This window comes from Carassius auratus, chromosome 5 (assembly GCF_003368295.1).
Source record: "Carassius auratus strain Wakin chromosome 5, ASM336829v1, whole genome shotgun sequence".
NCBI classification, from domain to species: Eukaryota; Metazoa; Chordata; class Actinopteri; order Cypriniformes; family Cyprinidae; genus Carassius; species Carassius auratus.
The window spans coordinates 15781220-15805778 of NC_039247.1; the positions used below are offsets into that span (position 1 = coordinate 15781220).

The 24559-nt window shown below is 39.6% G+C and overlaps 1 protein-coding gene across 5 annotated transcripts in view; it reads right to left on the reverse strand.

The window, feature by feature from the left end:
• LOC113077974 (PDZ domain-containing protein 2-like) overlaps positions 1–24559 on the reverse strand; it is a 62517-nt gene that overhangs the window by 3330 nt on the left and 34628 nt on the right. For all 5 annotated transcript variants that reach the window (XM_026250244.1, XM_026250236.1, XM_026250231.1 and 2 more), the window contains 17 exons: positions 24170–24315; positions 20825–20957; positions 20432–20602; positions 15711–15810; positions 15313–15461; positions 14492–14611; positions 14119–14233; positions 13883–13956; positions 13471–13687; positions 12437–12554; positions 11072–11204; positions 9902–9974; positions 9548–9651; positions 8356–8518; positions 7412–8262; positions 6594–6738; positions 267–3000 (listed from right to left, as the gene is read on the reverse strand). In XM_026250244.1, the coding sequence (XP_026106029.1) occupies positions 267–3000; positions 6594–6738; positions 7412–8262; positions 8356–8518; positions 9548–9651; positions 9902–9974; positions 11072–11204; positions 12437–12554; positions 13471–13687; positions 13883–13956; positions 14119–14233; positions 14492–14611; positions 15313–15461; positions 15711–15810; positions 20432–20602; positions 20825–20957; positions 24170–24315 (5546 nt within the window). The remainder of the gene's footprint in view (positions 1–266; positions 3001–6593; positions 6739–7411; positions 8263–8355; positions 8519–9547; positions 9652–9901; positions 9975–11071; positions 11205–12436; positions 12555–13470; positions 13688–13882; positions 13957–14118; positions 14234–14491; positions 14612–15312; positions 15462–15710; positions 15811–20431; positions 20603–20824; positions 20958–24169; positions 24316–24559) is intronic.

Below are 24559 nucleotides of genomic sequence, written 5' to 3' on the forward strand. Positions count from 1 at the left end.
CAAAGCTTGCTGAATAAACTGAAAGTTGTTTTCATCAGGAACATTTGTGCAGTGTCTCAAAACACCACACTGGAATAAGCAAATACATATTATGTGCTGAGATATTGAACTCTAACAATAACATAAAGCACCACTAAAATATAAAAATACTAAAACCAAAAAGGCAAACTCAGTCAACTAGTTAGTCTTTGGAGGACTAGTAAGCTATTGTAATCCACTTACTATGAACTTTTTTCATTGCACATTATAAACAGGTCTTCACTCACCTTATAGTCCAGCATGAGAGCCCTGTGATCTGGCCTTCATGTTGGTCCCCACTGCTGGTTGAACCAAGAACCCCAGTGTCAACACTGCTCACCCTGGTCACCACAGTGCACTGCAGGTTGAGTGATGTTGGGTGTATGGATCTGTGAGGGTGGATTTCCAACTCCGTCTTAAACATCACATTTCCAGGGTCACTGGTGAAATCCTCAGTACACAGCTTGTCCAGGTCAGGCATGCTCAGTGCCCGTATCTCTCTCAGTTTGGAGTGCGACAGGCCTCCATGTGTGCGGGCATTGCGGGAGCGCAGTACTGGTGGTGTGTGTACAGTGGGTCGGTTCTGAGACGCCTCGTTTCTCACCTTCTCCTTCATAACAGCTTCTGTGGTTCGGTTTGGAGGAGTTGATTCAGAGATGGTGACAACTGAAGTGGAATTCTGTGGATATGGTGGAGTTGGGGTTGAACTCAAATGGTCTACACATGAGCTGAAACTCCTCCTCAAAGAACGACTGTCACCGGACTGACTGCTAACGGATCCAGCATACCCAGATAACCTCCGGTTCAGAGGTGGCTTTGAGTTATTAGCATAAAACGGTATGTCTATACACTTTACAACAGATCGGTCAAAGCTGGCTAGATTCTCAAAGGACTGGATTCTTTGACGAACTGAGAAGGGGTTTGGGTCAAGAGACCAGCTAATGTCTGTAGAGCAGCTCCTGCGGTCTAGTCCCCTTAGGTAAAATTTGGATTTGCTTGTTTTGAGACGAGAAGCACCATCTTTATTATTCGAGTTCCTGAGGAGATTTTCTTCCTGGCCATTACAATACACCTTTTCAGCAGTTTCAATTGTTTTACTAGTACCATCATGCTGAGAACAACTAGATGAAGAATTGGTTAATTCTAATGAGATTGTGTGTCTTCTATAAGATGAGTCTGAATTGGATTCCTTACACTCGACTTGATCAACCGACACTGAGGCCAAGTTTAAATGACTTGCATTCACAACTTCCTTGCGTGTAAGCACAGGTGTAGACGAAGAGGATGAAAGTCGTACCTCAATGAAAGTTCTTTGAGTGCTGACGACAGTGACCTCTGATTTTGAGACTTGCTCCAATAAATCAGCGGCTTGCTCCTTCTTGGAAGGCTTGAGTTCTTCTTTGGCGGTGTTGATGGAATTTGACTTCAAGACACTGGACACGGTTGGTTGACTTTGGTCAGTTTTACAAGTAACCCTGATCCTCTCAGACGTTCTTGTGGATCTAGGACTGGTTGGTGTGGTTCTCTTGGAGAGTAGTTTAGGAGACTGACTTGGGGAGCTGGGAGCTTTTTTCTCTCCTGGACATTCCACCCTGGCCGATCTAGACACATACTTTTCTTGATCATTGGATTTACTCTTAATACTTAGACCCTTGAGTTTAGAAGATGCATTTGACTTTTTATCATCAACTTTGAGGGGTGAAGCAGGGGTGTCATTAGGGGATTTAGTTCCCAAAGATTTGATACAATAAGAGTTGGATTTACTCTGGGTTTGGGAGAGTGATGATTTCAAGTCAAGTATAGGAAGGACTTTCTCTCTCTCCTTGTCTTCTGGAGCAACTGTAGAGGAGGCCTGCCCACTAGTTTCACCATTGGTATAATTGAATGCCTTGGGTTCTGGCACAGTCAATCCCAGTGGCACTTGTCCAGTGCTGAGTTTCTCTACTGACAGAGATGCATCTGAGAGCAACTTTGTTGTGCTTTCTTGACTTCTTGGGGTGACATGACAGTTGCTCTGAGTAACAGTGGGATAAGTGACACCTGTTAGTGTCTGGCAGATTTCAACAGATTTTGAAATAGTTTCACATTTTTCATCAGTCTCGCAGTTTGATTGTGTTCTATGAGATGCATAAATTGCCTCATGTTGTGTGGGAGCATGCACATTATCCTCATTTAAGAGATCATCACCTGAAACTTGAGGGCAAAGTGGGTCTGGTAACTCAGAGACAGAATGACTATTCTCTTGCCAGTCCTTGTCTTGCATTTTGAGTGAAGGTGGGTTGTGGAGATCCAAACTAGCAAGTGTTTTGTCAACAATTTGGCTATTTTCAATTATTTTTCTATCTGTCAGAGAGCTGTCCTCTGATTTGCTGACTTCAGGCTGACTGACCGACCTGAAACAGAGCTCAACCTGCTTTTCATCTGATTCAGTGTCCTGAGGACCGTCACAGCGACCTTGAGATGATCCTACTTTAACAGCACTGTCTGCAGAGTCACTATCTTTCACCAGACTGTACATGCTTGGGCTCTCACCATCTCCTTTATCTAGAGGGACAATGTCCTCTCCCAGATTACTTAAGTTCCTTGAATAACTATTTCCTATAGGAAAATGGCAGTCGCTGTTCCCCACATCTAGGGCAGAGAAATCCTGAGGGTTAGGTTGTGATTGAGCTGCAGTCCCACTGTTGTCTACTTCACTACACTCTTCTGTTTTTGCACTTGCATCTGCAGAACCCAAGACACTTTTGTCTTTTTCTTTGATTTCTTCCGAGTTCTGTTCAGTTATGACATCATCAATTTTAGTGCTGTTGCTGTGGACTGCTAATGCTTGTTTTACATTTGTCTCTGATGAAAGGCTTTCTTGGGCTGCAACTAGAGTTTTATCCACATGATTCCTTTCCTCTGGAGGAGGTCTAGGTGCCTCCAATTTAGATGAGCCCTCACAGCCAGAGGACATAATCAGGCTAGAAAGTCGATCTACAGCTGCAAATATGGACAAAAATACAATATGGATTAAAAAAAAAAAAATTATCTTCAAACTGTACTAAAAATAAACCCAGAGCAGTACTTTTGCAGTTCATTTCATAGTCTGATATTTCACTGTTTCTGTTATTCATTATTGCTGTTCAAAGTCAGCACCCCAGAGCCAAACTCCATAGGAAACTTTGGACTACTATGAAATAACCTCTCTGAGAAAGGTGAGTCTCACTCTCACCCTTACAAATACAAAGACAATCCACAGAAAAAGGATTCTTGTATTTTTTCTGATGATGTAATACTGTCATCGTAGAAGCATATAAGACTGTACTCAGTTTTACTCTACCGACACCTCTGAATATTCCATTCACGATTAAACAGACAAATATAAAACAGGCATCATCTCCTTAAATGTTTATTGCATTCAAAGGGTATTTTACTTGGCATAACTGAAAAAGGTCTGGTGGTGCATTCAACTTAATTGAGTGCATGTTTTTCTAAACAATATACACAAAGCTGATAAATGCTCATGCTTACATAAATGTATACGAGCATATGCGCAAATGTATATGAGCATATGCGCAAATGTATATGATGAAAAGGATCAGTCACATACAGTATAAACATCAGATGAAGGCAGGTATAGACATATAAAAACAGATACATGACAAATATATTAACACACTATATAACGCTAAATGGTTTATTGAGGCTATTGCTCTGCATGATCAGATTCAAAGGATCTGAGTTATGTTTTGACCAAAATTGTATGAATATCTTAGTCCATCTTTCATTTAAAATTTGAATGTGGCAGTCAGAGCAATAACACCAAATCTAGATTCTAATTGACTAATGGCCTCTAGGAAGCATTGGCGCTGTTACTCTACACAACTACTGTGGCTACGGTAGTAAAGTAATCAATAGTCACCATTGACAAATAGCCAGGAGCCTGCAGTTCCCTTTGAGCTGGAGAAGGGTACTGCCAGAAAGGGGAAGCCCGTAGTACTCTTATCTCTTTAAGGCAGCATGGGAAGAGACAGACTGATCTCTTTATTGCAGTGGCAATTCTACCTGTGCTAACAGTCTCTAGTAAAGGATATATTGTACAAGACCTGTTTATACTGCTATATTGTTTAAACAATTAGTAGCTTACATATAACAGCTTTAAATCTGCTAGAGCACCACAGTCTGAGGGAAGGGAGTTGGGAATGTGGATAATACTTTAACAAGTTATCTAGAGCAATATGACACTATACATAACACAGCATTGACTACTATTCTTGAAAATAGCAAATTCATAATGCTGATTATTAGCTTGTCAAAATTGTAAATTGGGATCAGTATCAGTATAGTCAGTTAGAATAGGGAATACATCTTATAAAATTATATTTTAAGGAACTGTTAATTCAAAAAGGAAATCCTTTGTGTGGTTCCGAACCCCTTGTTTTAAAATAAGAACAAAAAAAAATAAGAACAAAAAAATGTGTGGAAAAATGTCCTTTCAATTACAATGAACAGAGACAACATGGATGCAAAAGCATCACAGAAACAGTCCGTAGGATGTGTACTATTAGAAGCTACTTCTTCCGTGACAGAAGTCATATTTAACCAGTTTTACGGTGCTGTTACAGTGAATTTATCTTCTGTTTTTAAGAAACATCAGTCACCATTCCTTGTAACTGCATGGAAAAGAGTGAGTCTTCAAAATTTCTCCTTGTGTGTTTTATCTCGGCCAAATATTGTCCGATCCTAATAAACCATACATCAATGGAAAGTTTATATTTTTTAGATTTCAGATGAAGTATAAATCTCAATTTTGAAATTTTCTCACTTAAGACTAGTTTTGTGGTCCAGCGTCACATTTAAATGAGCAGACATACAGTCTTGTTCAAAATAATAGCAGTACAATGTGACTAACCAGAATAATCAAGGTTTTTAGTATATTTTTTATTGCAACGTGGCAAACAAGTTACCAGTAGGTTCAGTAGATTGTCAGAAAACAAACAAGACCCAGCATTCATGATATGCACGCTCTTAAGGCTGTGCAATTGGGCAATTAGTTGAAAGGGGTGTGTTCAAAAAAATAGCAGTGTCTACCTTTGACTGTACAAACTCAAAACTATTTTGTACAAACATTTTTTTTTCTGGGATTTAGCAATCCTGTGAATCACTAAACTAATATTTAGTTGTATGACCACAGTTTTTTAAAACTGCTTGACATCTGTGTGGCATGGAGTCAACCAACTTGTGGCACCTCTCAGCTGTTATTCCACTCCATGATTCTTTAACAACATTCCACAATTCATTCACATTTCTTGGTTTTGCTTCAGAAACAGCATTTTTGATATCACCCCACAAGTTCTCAATTGGATTAAGGTCTGGAGATTGGGCTGGCCACTCCATAACATTAATTTTGTTGGTTTGGAACCAAGACTTTGCCCGTTTACTAGTGTGTTTTGGGTCATTGTCTTGTTGAAACAACCATTTCAAGGGCATGTCCTCTTCAGCATAGGGCAACATGACCTCTTCAAGTATTTTAACATATGCAAACTGATCCATGATCCCTGGTATGCGATAAATAGGCCCAACACCATAGTAGGAGAAACATGCCCATATCATGATGCTTGCACCTCCATGCTTCACTGTCTTCACTGTGTACTGTGGCTTGAATTCAGATTTTGGGGGTCGTCTCACAAACTGCCTGTGGCCCTTGGACCCAAAAAGAACAATTTTACTCTCATCAGTCCACAAAATGTTCCTCCATTTCTCTTTAGGCCAGTTGATGTGTTCTTTGGCAAATTGTAACCTCTTCTGCACATGCCTTTTTTTAACAGAGGGACTTTGCGGGGGATTCTTGAAAATAGATTAGCTTCACACAGACGTCTTCTAACTGTCACAGTACTTACAGGTAACTCCAGACTGTCTTTGATCATCCTGGAGGTGATCATTGGCTGAGCCTTTGCCATTCTGGTTATTCTTCCATCCATTTTGATGGTTGTCTTCCATTTTCTTCCACGTCTCTCTGGTTTTGCTCTCCATTTTAAGGCATTGGAGATCATTTTAGCTGAACAGCCTATCATTTTTCGCACCTCTTTATAGGTTTTCCCCTCTCTAATCAACTTTTTAATCAAAGTACGCTGTTCTTCTGAACAATGTCTTGAACGACCCATTTTCCTCAGCTTTCAAATGCATGTTCAACAAGTGTTGGCTTCATCCTTAAATAGGGGCCACCTGATTCACACCTGTTTCTTCACAAAATTGATGACCTCAGTGATTGAATGCCACACTGCTATTTTTTTGAACACACCCCTTTCAACTAATTCAACTAATGGCCCAATTGCACAGCCTTAAGAGCGTGCATATCATGAATGCTGGGTCTCATTTGTTTTCTGAGAATCTACTGAACCTACTGGTAACTTGTTTGCCACGTAGCAATAAAAAAATATACTAAAAACCTTGATTATTCTGGTTAGTCACATTGTACTGCTATTATTTTGAACAAGACTGTAAATGGGAAAAAAAAAACACCAAAGCTATTATGGACTTATCATTGGATAACTCCGGGAAGCAATAGATAGAGGATGCTGACTGCAACTCACCTGAGACTGGCTTCTGAATCTCTAAGGTCAACGTGATTGGCAGGTTGTGCATGAGGTCACAGATCTCCTGATAGGTGGATGTACACACAGGGGTGTCACCAATTGTTACAATCTCATCACCCACGCTCATCTTCCCTGAGGCTTCCTGAAGGAACAGACATGAAAGATTTATTCTGTAAATATCTCATGCTCATGCCTCTAAGCACAACCAGCTATCCGACACCAACTATCATCTCAACAGTGAGGATGGAAATCGTAAAGAATTGAACAACTCTGCACCTTAACATGTCCATTAACATTTTTTAATAATGGAAATAAATACATAATTAAATGTATGCATTTTACCTTCCAAATGATGAGATCATTTCAAACATACATAATTACAAAAGGTCTGTTATAGAAATATAATGACTCTTCTGTTTAGAGGTGGCATGAATGCAACTCAATAACTGGTCCTAACAATACCGTATATCAAAGACTTGTTTGTTTAGAAACCAGACTACACTGGGTACATTATGTTTTTATTTAACAAAAAAAATAAATGCTCATGACAGTTGATCTAGTAATGATAGATGATTTAGTAATTTTGCTGTTTTGGGCTGTGGATTCAGTAGTCAAGTTTTGGCACCAGTGAATCAGAAGGGCAGAGTATTTTAGTATGATATTCTGTTAGCATTGGTGGAAGAATGAACATTTGAGAACTATCAACAGAACCCGATATCTTTTAACTCTGGTCAATTTCTTTCAAAAAGACTTTCTTGTAGCCTAAGTTCAATGTTAAAACTCATTAATCAAAACATTCACAATTTCCAACCTACCCTTTCCGCCACACCTCCTGGCCTCAGCCCTGTGATCAGCACCTTGAGTGGAGTGGACTTAATCTCCAGATCCAAACCAAAAGACTCTGACTCACTACGCTGGAGCACTATTTTCTCAATGGTGCAGACCCCTGCCAACTCACTGGATTCCCCCTTCTTACAGTGCAGCATCCTGCAGGGCGGCCGCGTGCTGTTCTGTGTAACCTGGGCAGTGGTTGCTGGGAGTAAAGTCGGTTCTTCGCCCTTGGCTCTTTGTGGAGGGTTGGGGCACTCGATGCTCATCATGCTCTTGACACGAGTCACGGCTTTGTGCTCCAGCTTGGGTGAGCGTTTGACCTCCTGCCCTTCGTGATGGGGCTCTTTTTTGTCACCAAGGTTTGGTCCTCCAGCTTCCTCCATACAGCGAATGGGCGTGAAGGGAGATTCGGCACCAGCCGGGCCATTAGGTCCTTCCTCAGATTCGAGCGAGCTTCCGTAGAGCGGAGTGGCCGGCTCACTTCCAGTCTGCCTGTGGCTCTCACTGCTATCCTGGCTTTCATCATCAACCTCGAGAGATGACGTGGCTATTACAATACCAGAGTCTTCCTCTTGGTGCTGGTGGTGGTCGCCATCCGAGACCCCGCGGAGAAGGCGACGGAAGGGGCCAATGTCAGTCTCGTCATCACTAGGCTCATCCTCATAGCAAATGACCCGACGCTGACGAAGAAGTAGGCTACGTACAGAACTCGGGCTGCTTCCCACGCTGGCCTGCTGGGGCATGTCAGCAGTGCGACCAGCCCCTCCAGAGGCTTTACAACATTCTGGGCTTGTGGGACTACTGTCTGAACCTCTATAGGAGCAGTCCCGATAGACTGTTACCATAAAAGGACAGAAAAACACACACTCTAGTGAGAAACTGTAACTCATTTTTTATCAACATGACACTTTAGATTCAGTAATGTTACCATGAGGCTGAGGTGCTGCTGATTCCTCCATAGACGTATTACAGCTCCTGCTACTGTGATCACTGGATCCCATCGCTATGGTCTCAGAGAGGGAAGACTGGCTGGGTGCTTCCTGAACTGAGAAATACTGAGAGAGCTCTGCCTCTGAACTCAACGAGCCTTGCTGCAGGGTCAGATTAAGACACAAAATTCAAACCTGAAGATCAACACTAAGTAGTGTGCATACAACGCCTCAAAAGTATTTGGGACTAAACCTAACCCTAACCAAAACCAAGTAGCTTCTGCAAACAAATCATGCTAGATTTTTCAGAACTAACCTACACTTTTCCTTTTCACCTTTCTGGGATGGTTTTAATTATTTTGACCACCTAAAGGTTATTTTTAGTGTATGTAAGAAGTCGGTCGTCTTAATTTTGGACAACATACACTACAGACCAAAAGTTTGGACACACCTTCTCATTCAAAGAGTTTTCTTTATTTTCATGACTATGAAAATTGTAGAGTCACACTGAAGGCATCAAGGGCTATTTGACCAAGAAGGAGAGTGATGGGGCGCTGCGCCAGATGACCTGGCCTCCACAGTCACCGGACCTGAACCCAATCGAGATGGTTTAGGGGTGAGCTGGACCGCAGACAGAAGGCAAAAGGGCCTAAGCATCTCTCGGGGAACTCCTTCAAGACTGTTGGAAGACCATTTCAGGTGACTACCTCTTGAAGCTCATCAAGAGAATGCCAAGAGTGAGCAAAGCAGCAATCAAAGCAAAAGGTGGCTACTTTGAAGAACCTAGAATATGACATATTTTCAGTTGTTTCACACTTTTTTGTTATGTATATAATTCCATATATAATTCCACATGTTAATTCATAGTTTTTAGATGTGTCCAAACTTTTGGTCTGTACTGTATCTTGCTTTATCAATTGAAATACAGCAAAAAGAAAAAGTTTTTGTAAACTGTTTGCTTGAAAAGCGTGTTTTTGCTATAGGTCTTTAAAAATAAATACCTCTCAGTTTGATATTTTGTTATTTAATGCAAAGTCCTTCATTTTCATCCCATCTTCAGTGACTTAAGTGTCTGAATACTTGTTTCATTGTACTTAAAATTCAGTTCAACTCTAGGAATGTTTTATGGATTTGATAAGTCTATTTTCTCATGTAAGTTGAGTCCTCTGTAGACTAAAGCTTGTAGTTTACCCTGCTGGCTGGCTCTAGGAATCTCTTCATGGTCCAGCTGAGAGCAGGATTACCCTCACCCTGCTTGGCTTTAACAGTGGGAGATGGACTCTTGGACGGCAGGCCTGTGAAAGAGCAAAGAAAATGTATGCTGTATTTCTTGCTGAGGCACAAACCACTGATTTCAGAGACTACTGCATCAGAATTTCAAAGCAGTATTTGAAAACTAAATAAATCAAAGCCAAACCAGAGCTTTTCAGAATGTAACTAATATTTGTTTTTATTGTTTTTAAACTATACCCTGTGGCTTTTAAAGCCATGAGAAGCATGATAACAGGTGGTCACAGTCAGACCAGAACAAAACAGGCACTTTACCGAGTGTGTGGGAAGAATGACTGTCTCTGTGAGTGGAGCGAGCGATCACTTCATCCATCTCCTGTTCAGACACCTTCAAGTGAGAGATGATGATACAAATCACTCAGCCACTGAATCTCACTGACCATGGGAAAACATTGCTATAACCTAAGTCTTCATTAAATATCAACTATCATATCTTGATCCAGTGTTTACTTTAAAATGAGGCAAATGACAAAAATCATTTCTGACCACCAGGCGGCACTGTCATTTAAGCAGAATAAGCTGCTTCATAATTCTGCTTTATTCAACTTTAAATGTAACCTCATATAACCATTTGTATGCCCATACCAGCCTTACCTTACTATCAGAGATGTATTTATGTATTAAAATTATTTATTCAAATTATCATGATTCAAATACAAAACATCAAATTCAAACATTCAAATACAAAAACATTAAGAAATGTGTGATTCTGTTTTTGACATTTTACATTAAAGAACTCTGATGACATTCATATACACACACATATATATAATTATATGTCAGGTGCTGATTTAAGCAATTAATAACCCTTTAATAAAGGCTTCTGACCTTCTGTCACCTGGTAAGTGTTAAGCTAGTCCTAACACAGCTCTGTTCACGGCACATTAGCGCTGGCTCTCATTTCTCAGTCAGCATAATCTAACCACCAAAATCTCCCGCTGTACCCCACCCCAGCGCACATTTCTCAACATCTCGATTCGTTAGGCGGATGGAAACTAGGCTGTGCTAGCAGAAGGGGGAGAGGAATGTTGTGTACTTTTTTGTCGGGCTTCAATGATTCATGCTAGGAGCAAATTACAACTTAACAGGTGGATGGTGCTTCTGATTTCCACTTGCACCCGTCTGGCAGAGGAAGAGGTCCTTGAGACTGAAGGAGTGTGAGCACATCACCACACTGTTTATTTATCAATTAATACCAGGTTCTAAAACTAGGGGGCATTTACATTATTACTAGTTCAATAGACATCAAAATATTCCAAGTATTTTATTTTCATGGAGCAATAATCTGACAAAAGTTGCTCCCTCTGAACTAAACTGTTAACTACCATAGATTCTCAGTTGTCTAAGAAATGATAGTTTGTAAATACTTCAATTTCTAAGGCTACATAAGATAGCATGGTGGGGTTCCACGTGTTTGGCTCTTACTTTGGGGTTTGGATGTCGGCTGATGATGAGGCTGACTGGGCCGGGTCCACATTCACTCAGGATAGCATAGGCTTCACTCAACGCTGCGTGTCTCAGGCTCACAGAGTCCACCTCCAGGAGCTGGTCTCCTCGACTGATACACACACACACACACACACACACACACACACACACAAGTCATAAAATCAAGAATTTGATAAAAACTGAACACTAAAAAAAACATTCATAATAAAGGTAAGAAATGTTTCTTTAGCAGCAAAACACCGAATTAGAATGATTTCTAAAGGATCAGGTGACACTGAAGACTGGAGTAATGGCTGATGAAAATTAATCTTTGCCATAACAGGAATAGATTACATTTCAAATTACATTTTAAAATATAACAAAATACAAAAAGTTATTTTAAACTTAACGCTGTCTTGCCATGCTTGGAGTGAACGTACATATTTTTAGCCGACTACGCGATTTATTAGGTTTATATTCAACATGCACATCCAAAATATATTTAGGTTCTAGACCAATTAACGATAGCGTATAATATACGTCATATGATAACGGGGATTACCATTGATGCATGCAGTTTAAGGATATTTTAAATGTCAACCCTGTCGCATCTGTTGTAAAAATCGCATCTGTTGTTAAATAAATAAATAAGTCATGTCTGAATGTGTATTATAGCATATCTTTTTCTTCAGACAGATCCAACATTCAAGACCTCAGTCTCCTGCCGTAGAGACCCTATTCAGGGGTTTCTGGGTGTTACCGCACATTCTTTTTCAGTCTGTGATGCGTTTTATCCAAAAAGGAGCGACGACACAAACTCCAGCAAATCACAAACACACATGCAAAAAACTAAGAACAAATGAGGTTTACTGGAAATTTTATACACTCAAAAAATTATCTGCTACAAACAGGTGGACAGAGATAGACACATTGTGCGTTCTGCAGGGAAAATGAAGATTTATGTGATTGTTCTCCCTAGTGGGGTCTTATTCCTGAAGCTCCCTTCTCTAATCAACTGAAAGAATTTAAGATGATTGCTCAGAGGGCTCCAATGTCTGCCAAGTTGGACAAACCAGAATCATCCACTCTTAACTACGTTAAGAAAAATTCTTATAAATGTATTGTCAGTTTTTTTTTTTTTTAAGAAATATGCAATAATGTGGGGTTTATTTTAGAGGCACACCTAAACTACAGGCAAAATTGCTTTGAGCCATTTCTTTACCCTGATTAACCACTGAAAAACGGACAAACTTAAAACTTGAATAAGATATACTGAATTAAAATTTTCCACTCAGCTAACTGTATATGTGACATGTGAATCTACATGGGATCCACATGACCGCTATATAACCAAAGGTCTACCTGAGCCTGCTATCCATTTTTGCAACAGATCCTGGTGCCAAGCTGTGGATGTAGATCCCAGGTGTACTGTTTTCCAGTGTTAGACAACAGGCACCGACACCCAGCCCCACACCTGGCTCTGAAACACACACAAAAACAGCACTGCTGAGATTTGTGTCCCCTATTCATCTGTTTAAAGGGATTTGAAATATTCTGTCATCACAGATGTGAAACTTTTATTAGTTCATTAGACATATTCAACAACTGCTGAGGTGAAATTTCCTACTGAACTTAAGGGAAATCAAGCCCAGAGTCTTTGATTTAAAAGACTTAGGTATTTGTAATTTAAATATGCATAGACACTGCAATAATAATCTTCATGTCAAAGAATTACCTGGTGTCCCTGAACTGAAGATGTTAACTGAACTCAAATAATGAGAACAGCACTTGGAGGGTATATATACTTTACCAGATTATTAAATTAATACAGGCCTAATGTTTAATTCTCAAGACTGTTTTCTTCCCAGAACAATGACATGTAAAAGTACACATGCAAACAGCAAACACAGTACACATGAATAAGCAAAACTATTACTGTTAGTTTTTGCTAAATTTGTATACACAACTGTACAAATTTTTAGGGTCAGTAAGATTTTTTTATGGTTTTGAAAGACATCTCCAATCAAAAAATTTAATATTGAGAAATATTATTACAATTTAGAATAACATCATATATTTTATAATAGAATAGAATAATATAATATATTTTAAAATGTAATTTAAAACAGTGAAAAGTATTTTTCCTGGATTCCTTGAAGAATACAAAGATCAAAAGAACAGCTTTTGAAAATGAAAATCATCTGTAACATCATAAGTGTCTTCACTCTCACTTTTGATCAATTGAATGTGTCCTTGCCGGAAAAAAGTATTAATTTATTTAAGAGTATTAAGTTATAATAAAAATAAAAATAAACTTATTGAGACCAAACTTTTAAATGTTAGTGTACCTCTCTGCAACTCACTGTGTTTGTTTTATCAAAATGCCATGATTGTACCTTTGTTCAGTGTAACCTCCATGATAATTCGATCTTTGGGACCAGGACCCTTACGAGAGTCCCCATCTTCAAAGCTAGCAGGGACTGGAGTCCCACCACTGGCATTTGAGTTTGGAGAGCTGGATCTGCTGAGCAGGGTGGGCGTGGGACAGGGTGTAAGACTTGGGCTTCTCAGACGGGTCCGTACTGTGAGGGTAACTACTCCCTTCTTCAGTTGCTGAAAAGAGGAAAAACTTTGTTTATTAGATGCTGAGTGGGACAAACAGCTAAGAATTCTTAGGAATTTATTTTCTTCCAGAAACTTTAAAAATAATTCAAAGAAATGGGCCTGAGATTTACAGACCAGAGTTCATTCTTTTCTGAGGTTTAATGCACCACGGCAGGTGTTTCAGTGCGTGACTGAGCAGTTTACCTTGAAAGTCTGAATGGCCTTCTGGTGTGTGAGGCCTTGGAGAGACTCTCCATTCACCTCCAATATCTCATCACCTGAAAGGTGCAAAAAAGAATCCTTCACCAGAGAAACAGCTCAAGATAAAAGTCAAAGACAATGAAAATCCTCAAGCTATGTGGATGAAGTCCAACAACTCTGATGACAACTCTTCAAAATACATTAGAGCTACTGTATCATGATCAGGAGTGTCCATCTACCTTCTTTCAGCCTCCCATCTGCTGCAGCGGCTCCATTGGAGAAAATAGTTTTGACGAATATACCCATCCTCCCACGGGCTGAATCCTGCCCACCAACAATGCTGAAGCCGAGACCCTAGACACATTCAACGACACATCACTGTGAGCCTAAATTTACAATAGCACAGGTTGTGATGTGTCTGGTATACAGATATAGAGGTTTCATTGCTCACTTCTATATCCCTTTCATTACAATATGATTCAGAGAGTGAATCACCCCAAAATAAACAAAAACCAACAAGATCAAAGCAGTTTTGTTTTTTATTCAAAATGCTATATATGTGAAAGCTCATGGTGACAGCATGTATTGTGATGGGTGCAGGGCCTCCCTCACCTTGCCCTGTCCTTTCATCAGGACAATGTTGGAGATTATGGATGGCTGTGCCAGCCGCCATGGAGATTCCACCTGAACAGTGCTCAGGGAACGAGCCCATTTCTTCACAATTTGATATTCCTGAAGAGGATGATAAAAGAGGTTATGAATAAACGATGAGTTCATAAAATAAGCATTGTGTTTAACTGTGAGTGGTCATACATTTGAAATGCTCTGTAAATGTTTTCCCTCATTTGTAAGTCACTTTAAAAGCAACAGCTGAGAGCAAGTTCATGTAAATGCTATTGTGCTAATGTCATTGTGAAGAAAAAGCCAACAAATTGAGACTATTACATTACACATAATATACTATATTTAGGCGTATCGCAGAATCTGGAATGCTTGATTCTGATTGGTCAATAGAAGCATTCATATTTTATTAAATAATGATGCTAACCTGTTTATTTGACAGTTGCCCCGGAAACTGATTTCCTATGTTTTTTATCCTTATATAATATGTGAAATTATATATTTACACAGTCTTTTAGGGTATATTTCAGCTAAAATGACTGTACTTTATGCCTTACTTGTGTGAAGGCTTATACTTGAAATATGACAAAAAATGAAGGTCTGGGGTGAGAATTAAACTATTCAAACATCTTAAAATGAACTTTTGAAGAGCACTGTAATTGGCACAGTTAAGGGAAACCTAGGAAAAGCCAAGTCTGGGTCACATGATGATTCTTGTTTTGGGCCATTGTAACAGAAGGAACTGGAACCAGGCATTAAGTTATACTGAATAAGGCAAAAATGAAAAGGAATGAGCTGAATGCTGCAGCAACCTGTCGGACCCCCACTGTATCCAGCTGCTGTGGGAGGGAGTGTTTGCGTCCTCCTCCTGCTTGTTTTTCTGCAGCGTCACTTCCCGTATCCCCATTTTCTACGATAAGCTCATCGTCTTCCCCAACAGACTCCAAGTGGCTTCCTCCACCTGCTCAAAATGACATCATCAAGACATTAACTTCAAACGTTAGGATGAAACTGATCTCCATATGTCTGAACGTCTCAAAAAATAAATGAACTAAGTAAACAATTTTAGTTCACTCTGATCTTTTGAAAGAATCTATCATAAAGAAATTAGAACTGGTGGATCCACTCTTGGCCATAAAAGAGCATAATCTCATTACGACATGGTCATGCTCAGCAGTGTTGTGACTTGATACAACCGGACATGTTCGACCTTGGGATCTGCTGCGGAACTTCATTGTTGTGGGGCTTCGGCAACATCCCTTGTGACCCTCAATCCTGCCAAGTTCCTCCAGTCTGTCAAGATCTGTAAACTGGAAGACAGGAGGCAGAGGGATTTAGGGAACATGCCTTGAACAGAGAGAGACAGAAAATATCAGACTGACTCTAAATGAGAAACACTGGGGAAAGCAAATGGAGTAAACATTCCCGTCTCCTGTGAAACTTCCTCTTAAAAATGTAAGCCATGAACATTTGTTTGCCCTTGACTGTGCAGGAGTATAGGGAATGCTGCACACTCATGCTGGTCAACCGTTCATATTTCACACATTGAGATCAAATTGCATGTGTAAATGAAAGCCAATGTTTTCCTGGAGACTTCTTGGAGGTGTGGAATGGAAATGTGTCATGTGCTTAATATACACTCACCTAAAGGATTATTAGGAACACCAGACTAATACTGTGTTTGACCCCCTTTCACCTTCAGAACTGCCTTAATTCTATGTGGCATTGATTCAACAAGGTGCTGAAAGCATTCTTTAGAACTGTTGGCTCATATTGATAGGATAGCATCTTGCAGTTGATGGAGATTTGTGGGAAGCACATCCAGGGAACGAAGCTCCCGTTCCACCACATCCCAAAGATGCTCTATTGGGTTGAGATCTGGTGACTGTGGGGGCCATTTTATTACAGTGAACTCATTGTCATGTTCAAGAAACCAATTTGAATGGTTGTTTCAGTCAAAGTTGCTCTTCAATCAGCTTGAATCAGTCGGCCCACCGAACTGGATATCATTGAACTGTTGTGTTTTTAACTCTCTCTCAAAACAGACACGGAAGATAAGACAATGCTGAATAAAGTCGTAATGTTTGCTATTTCTGGACCAAAATGTGTTTTCGATGCTTCAAAAAATTCGAACTGACCCTCTGATGTCACGTGGACTACTTTGATGATGTTTTTAATACCTTTCTGGACATGGACAGTATATCATAAATACGTTTTCAATGGAGGGACAGAAAGCTCTCGGACTAAATCTAAAAAATCTTAAACCGTGTTCCAAAGATTAACGGAGGTCTTGCAGGTTTGGAACGACATGAGGGCGGGTTATTAATTACATAATTTTCATTTTTCGGTGAACTAACCCTTTAATACTCCTCTTCCTTGACTGCTGTGAAAAAAAAATACTGCAGTGTTTTCCCCTTCTAACCGCCTAAGCTTTAGTTTATCGCACAGCTCATGCATCCTGAAACAAGTTCAAACAGCAACATGGAAGGGAAGACCCACTGCTCTCTTTTCAGGCACGCAGACAGGAAGCCCTTCCCTCTGTTGTCTGAAATGAGATCTGTGTCCTTCATGAAAAATCGACACTACACTGTTCCTCAAACCCCATACCTACGTGCCTCACCGGACTCATCGTAACAGCCACAGCTGCGTCCTTCTTCCAGATCCTATCCTATTTGTTAAAAATGTGCTCCCATTCTTTCCCTCCCTTTGTTTGTCTCATCAGAACCACTGAGTCTGACACTTGAGAACAGATATGGAGACACACCAAACACTGTCAGCACTGGACGGCCACATAACAGCAACTGCTCATCTCCCTCTTCTGCCCTCAGCAGGGTGCTGAAATGAAGTGTAAAAATATTCTGGACAGATGATTTGGAAAGGAAGAGTCAAAGGGGTAAACAAATTGGTGGGTTTTGTTAAATGTGAGCAAAAATCACCACAATAAAAAAAAACAAAGACTTAAACTACTTCAGTCTGTGTGCACTGAATTTATTTAATACACAAGTTTCACAATTTGAGTTGAATTACTGAAATAAATGAACTTTTCCACGACATTCAAATTTATTGAGATGCACTTGTATGTCAAACTGAAAAAGTAATTGGCCCAATTACACTCTCAATTTATTTTCTGCTTAATAACTTAATGATAGGGTTCTCATATTTTTAGACCAACGAATTTCCATGACTTCACCTTTTCCAGCCATTCATGATAACTAAGGAATTTGATAAATCAGTTTTATAGATACTGCACTCAGAAAAAGTCATTTCTAGCTGGTGAAATATTGTAAACAGACCATACTAAGGGGAAGAAATTATTAGCTGATGGGCCGTGATTCTTGCATACTGCAACCAAGAGCTACAAAAGCCATACAAAAATGTTGCTGAATCACAGCACAAAACTGCAAAAGATAAGAAGTTTATTCAATTTATGGATATTATATGCAATTTGTTACAGCTTGTTACTGAATGTAAATGATACACCCTATCTATCTACACTATTTATCTATTTATATTTTATTGTCATAACTTTACCTATTTAATAATTTTCATAAGAATTGTAAAATTAAGCCATTTCCATCACAACAAAAACCTAAAACAACAGGAAACATACATGAAGATCGCAGAACTTCATAGCTAAAAACCTCTAATTTGTCTAGCATGTTCCTGCCCTAATTTTTGAGCATTTTTTATAAATAAAGAAAAGTTATAGAAAAAAAATTACATTCCAATGCAAAATCTATACATCCATACACCAACCAGATAAAAATTTACAAAATCTGTCAATGGCGTTACCATTTCAAATGTTACAAATATTTACCGTTAGGAACTAATATGCACCTATACGGGGTAAATAAGATATTAAAGGGGGGGAGAAATGCTCGTTTTCACTCAATCTCCTGTTAATCTTGAGTATCTATAGAGTAGTACTGCATCCTTCATAAATCCAAAAAGTCTTTAGTTTTATTATATTCATCAGAGAAAGATAGTCTGTACTGATTTTTCCCGGAAAAACACGACCGGCTGGAGGCGTGACGTGTGGGCGGAGCTAAAGAATCACGAGCGCGAATAGGCTTTTGCGTTGAGAGCGTTTGGAAGCTGTGACATTACCCAGAGCCGTTGAAAAACATATTAAAGGCACTGACATTACCGTGAGGGAAAACCCATCATCCAAAACAAACCATGGCTTACAGTCAGATTCAGCCGTTTATTTATGATCCAGAATCAGATCCAGAGGCTGAAACTGAACGAGAGCAGCAGCAACGACTCGCTCCGAGCGGGGCTCGAACCCGGGTCTCTGGCATGGGAGGGGTCGCACTAACAAGGAGGCAGAGATATTTGAAGCAGTTTTACTCACCGCCTGCGGTTCCAACACACGATCGTGACCCTTTTTCCTTGGGATTGCATCATCCTTAAGAAATAAACGATACGCAAATCTGTCGTCAAACTGGGCCTTGTGAACAAGCATCTTCGAAATGCAGGGAACAAACACAAACACTTGCACAACTGCGTTGATGCTCTGTAAAAATATACTCCATCCACTGGTCCCTTAATGCTGTTTTTTTGGTAATCTGTGCAGGGTTGTCTTGCCCTGGCAACCAAAAAAACACTTCTTTTGTGACATTTCGCTCTCGTTCTGATCAGTGAAGTCTGTTGTGCTCTCAGTGCTCTGCTATACTGGAGCGCGCGCTCTTCCGGCAGAAGTGCCTTAGGACCCATATAAGGAAATTCCGCTCCATCTAACGTCACACAGAGCCATACTCGAAAAAACTTTACGAAACTTGTGACAAACTGGAAGGAGTATTTTGGGAACAAAAATACTCCTTCCAACGTACAACTTAATTTTTGAAACTTTGTCCATGTTTAGCATGGGAATCCAACTCTTTAACAGTGTAAAAAACTCAGTATGCATGAAATAGAATTTCCCCCCACCTTTAAGGTAACAGCTTTTGTATCTTTTTTCTTTCCTATCAAACTTCCCCCATCCAGTCCTCTACATTCAGTGCTATATATAAAAGGAACGATACTGTATATGGTACCGTACCTTTTACGAGCGTGTTTAATATTTTTTAAGCTTGAACAGTGTCACCATGAGTAAATTATTGATAAGGACTAGAGGATCAGACAATAACATCTGTCAAAAGTTTCAAATTCACAGGAGCCATGGATGCTAATATAATTAAACAGCAGGCAGGACGTTGGGTCTTTTTAAAAAAAATTTCTCCTGAAAGCGAGAACGTATTCGCATTATAGACACAGTGAGGGGGTGGTGGGGAATGCTGTTCTCTCACTGTATGCAAAAGTTAAATCCTAACACATGGAGTTGTGTGGTCCTGTCAGTGTGGCATCAGATAATGGCCGGCATTAGCCATGTTGTCATTACTAATTACCAAACCAATGCAACGTATCATTTTGGATGATTAAACATTAACGCTGTGTGGCATTAGTGATTTGATGCATGCCTGCTTGCGCAGAGCAAATGAATAATTTGTTATCTATGATGAAACGAACAAATGCTGAGCCAATGGTTGCTTAGTAAACAGTGGCACTAATATATTTCTGACAAAACAACAAATAAAAACCATAAGAACATAAATGGGGCCCCGGCACATAGATCAAAAGTGGCAAACAGATAAAGCAGATGTCTGTCTTTAAAAGGAAATGCTGTATCTTAAATCACAACATGCTGCAGGTATTTAGATTTTGCTGAAAAATATCAGGAAAGTCTTGTTCTTATCAGAGAAACCATAGAAGTACATAATCACCCTAACAAACAGATTATGATTATAAAAGCACTGAGAATTTCTCCCTATAAAATGTTTAATCATAAACTACCAAAAACAGAAAACAGTTCTAGCTCGATCTGAGGGTAGCTGAGGCAGCATCAGATGAAAGCGGCAGATAATCAGCCAAATAGACAGCAAACGTACGTACCAAGTCCTGGGTGAGCAGTGAAAGGCTGCTGGCCCTCACGTCCTCCGTGTCCGGGTCCATCTTCTCCACCTCCTCTCCAGGAGAGGGACAGGCGTCCGGACCAGAGCACGTGCTCACTAGGTCAGGCAAGCTGGTGGACGGGTACTTGTGGAAGTCCACTTCGGATTCATCCTGGGAAAGGAAGGAAGGAGGCCATCGGTGCTTCACTGTTCAATTTTTTAGATGCTACAACATCTGCTTATGACATCTTACTGTGCTTGAATGACTGACACACTTTATACAAGGACCACATCAAGAACTGCTCATCATTCGAGGGTGAAGATGCTTCCCAGTGCAATGAAACACAATTGTTGATATAGTATGAGGTTGATTTTCTTCTGAGTTCAAACTCACCCTGCTGACCACTACCAGCTGCACAAGTCCGGCAGTGGAACGCAGGATGGCTACAGCCTCCTGGTGTGAGAGTCCAACCAGGGAGTGACCGTTTATCATCAGTAACTCATCACCTGCCTTCAGACGGCCATCTCTGAAATCAAAAAACCATCCAGACAAAGCATGACCAGGTCATCCCCTTACAAAAAAACAAGCAGAAGACACTCCTGAAGTCACGCTGCAGCTATTAAAATTAAATGTTAATGGGATGTTAATGAATGTTAATCAAGAATTGATTGGATCACGACAAGTGGTTTCTATATGACAGGTAGCTTGATGCAAATATTGTCAACCGGGGATAACAACAACCTGTGAGGAATCCTCTATGACGGGTTTGTTCTACTAACACTTAAACAATATTTTCGTAAATATTGCAACTAGATATTACTACTGTCCCACAACTGCTCCCGGGGCACCATAGCAATACAGCTGCCCACTGCTCTGGGTGTGTGTGTGTTCGTTACTGTGTGTGTACTTGGGTTAAATTCTGAGTATGGGTCACCATGCCTGACCACACATCCCTTCCCGTCACTAAATAAAAATAGGGTTCAAGTGCTTTAAGGCCTTTAATGTTCTATGCTTTAGGGTCTCGGCCAACATGAAATGTAATGCTGACACTAAAACACATCCATAATGGAGAATATGCTCACAGACACCCACATACACTGAAATGAAATAGCTAAACTATATTATATTAATACTCATTAAGAATGCTTACACACATGCTTACAAACTTCATTGTAGACATAGATATTTGAATTACATGAGAGGTAACAAAAAGCTTACTGAATGTCTCTTTATAACATTAAGTTTTTGTTTAGATTTTTTATAGTATTTTAGGATATTTGGCCACACCCATATTTTTAAATGACACTGTTATAGCTGTCCAAATGCAAAAGTTCAACTTTATTTTGGATAAATATTGACAGTCCAGAGAATTGTAATGCAGTGTTTTTTTTCGTTTTTTTTTTTTTTTTGGAGAAAAAAAATGGAACTATTTCACAAAAGTTGTATTTTTTAATACATATTCTCAAATATTTTAACTATTTTATTGACATAAGTGGTTTTTGAGGAAAAGTTGTTCAGAATGAAGAGTTCTGTCATATAATATGAATATTGTGTGTAAAATCGCACAATATACAATCATCTACACACTTGAAAAATAAATGTGATATTTCTGCATTGGTTTGGTTCCAATCAGGCGAAAAACCTAGGACTAGTTTGCAAAAGTAGGTTTTGGACAAAATTCAAAATGGTGGAAAAATCTGTATACCAGAAATGAAGCCTGAGATTTTGTTTGTCTTGAGCCTAGAATTCCAATGACATAAGACACTTGAGTCTACTAAAAGTTATGGAGTTATGAGCGATTTTGCATTTTTCATCGCTGTAGCGCCTCAATGCCTTTAAGTATCTAGGCCTGACAGTTTGGTCTGCACTTCAGATTTACGGCATGAAAAATTATAAAAATCCTTACAATTACAAAAGGGTTTTAGTGCTTTGTGATTGAACCCATAATTAAAGACAAATGTATTTGAACTGAGAGAATACAGAACATTCCAAACTATTTCTTTATTTGATATCCTTGATGACCATGTATCATGGGCTAAGAGAAGGAATTATCTACTTCTGAAACTTCAAAACTGTCTAAAATTATCCACATTCATCTGAACTATTTATTAATCTAGAAGGTGCAAATGATGCAATAACCATTGAGTTCAGAGCATAGGGAGACTAGTTTCATCATGCTTTTATGAAGAAAAATAATTTAGGCATACTATCCCACAAAGACATCTCGTCTCTGTTACATTCTTCCATTTCCAAATGTCCTGCAGTTTGGATCGTTCCAGCCTGACCACCCAAGTGAAGCTTCACTACGATTAACAGTGTGCAGTGAAGAGAGAAAGATTCAAAATCTTAAAGCCTCTCACTGGTCAAAATCCTCAGGGCTTCATTCACAGACGAAGGTATCTGAGGTTATGTCAGATTCAGCTGTTATATAAGGGCAGGAAACTTCATAACTACCCACATCATGCTGAATTAATGGCCCTGATCTGACCACCAGGTCACCTCTTGCAACACACTAGAAAGAAAGATTTGGAAAGTGGCCAGCTAGACCAATATGCATGATTTATGTTTACAGGTTTCTCAGAAATAGCCCCCCATTAAAACTTTGTAGGAGAAAATGTTTGACTGCTCAATTAGGACTATAAACCCTAGTGCTGGTCAAACCAAATATAGCCCGCTCTGACTCCAACAGATGTGCAACATCTCATGAATTTGTATATCTGAAATCAGTTAATTTTATTGGGTCCCAAGCACATCTATTTAACTTAGCACATCACCTAGGAGGAGTAACCAAGAGTAATTGGTTCTGTCTAGCTTAGCAAAACGACAGCAATTTGCTTACATTCCACAGTATTGCAGATCAGTAGAAGTGGAAATCACCAGGAAGCCGGGGACATGGTATTTCATATATCTGGGTCATGATATGACAATACTGGAATTTTTTTTGTTTGTTTACTGTATATGTATTTGAAATTATATTGTTCATCTGTACAACATCTGATTCCATCTTTGAAAATGGTGACATCATGCACATGCATTGTACTTGTACTTAGGTACAGTATGTAGACATGTGCAGTACGTGTCAATTTTAAAGGCAGGCGCGAACAAACATACACAGTGGTGGAGTACATGGTACTGTTGTTGTTGCTGCTCAGGATTTTACTAACGATTCTTCAGCAAAGAGTGGATTTACTTCACCAATATTACAACCAACAGTGGAGACGTATCATATACAACGAACATATAATTATCACTTCCCTACAGGTACTGTTTGCTAACAACGTGCCAACTACTGGCCTGGCATACGTAATACAGTGTTTTTACTCTATTTTTGCGGATATGTGTAAAGGCAAATCATTTTAAAAATATTTTCGTGTAAATGGGAAACTTTTTAAAAATGCAAGGGAACAAATTTTCTACATGACTACATTGTTATCGTGTAAACGTCGCCTTAGATTATCTATGCAAACATAAGTATTAAAAAATTATAATTAATATAAAAGTAAGCTTCTGATATCTCATGGACTGGTCATTATCGTATATATGGCAGCATGACTGGATATTTTCTGTGCACCCATGTGAGGGTGTCACAATGGCTTTGAAGATTAATGAGTATCGTGGAGGGCACTCAAGACTCCCTGACGCTCACATATGCATGAGATGCTGATTGAGCAGGGTCACCACAGCACGTACAGTTGCCACAGCAGCAAATGAAAACCTTTGCAAATGAAATCCATTTACCTCTGTGTGACTCCTCCCTCCTCTACGTGGGCCACGATGATCCCGGGAGGAGAGCGCTTGGACCCTCGCCCGCCTGTGATCTGGACACCCAGTCCATCCCGACCCTTTACCACGTGCATCTTCCAGATCCGGCTGCTGTCACAGGACTGTAGAGAAGAGGGGGATATTTATCCGTATGGTGGAACAATCAGGAATGTTCTTAATTATATAACACTAAATAAACCTCAAGTCCTGCACCAGCTGTTTTGTGGTTAAACTTACATTACAGTTCTCAAAATGCTTTTTATGCTGTATTTCTTGCAAAAATAACTACTGCTCATCTCTGAACAGAAGTTTTAGCAAATTAAGAAACATTGTTTTTAATTTTTTTTGTAGAGCTTTTTATTTCCA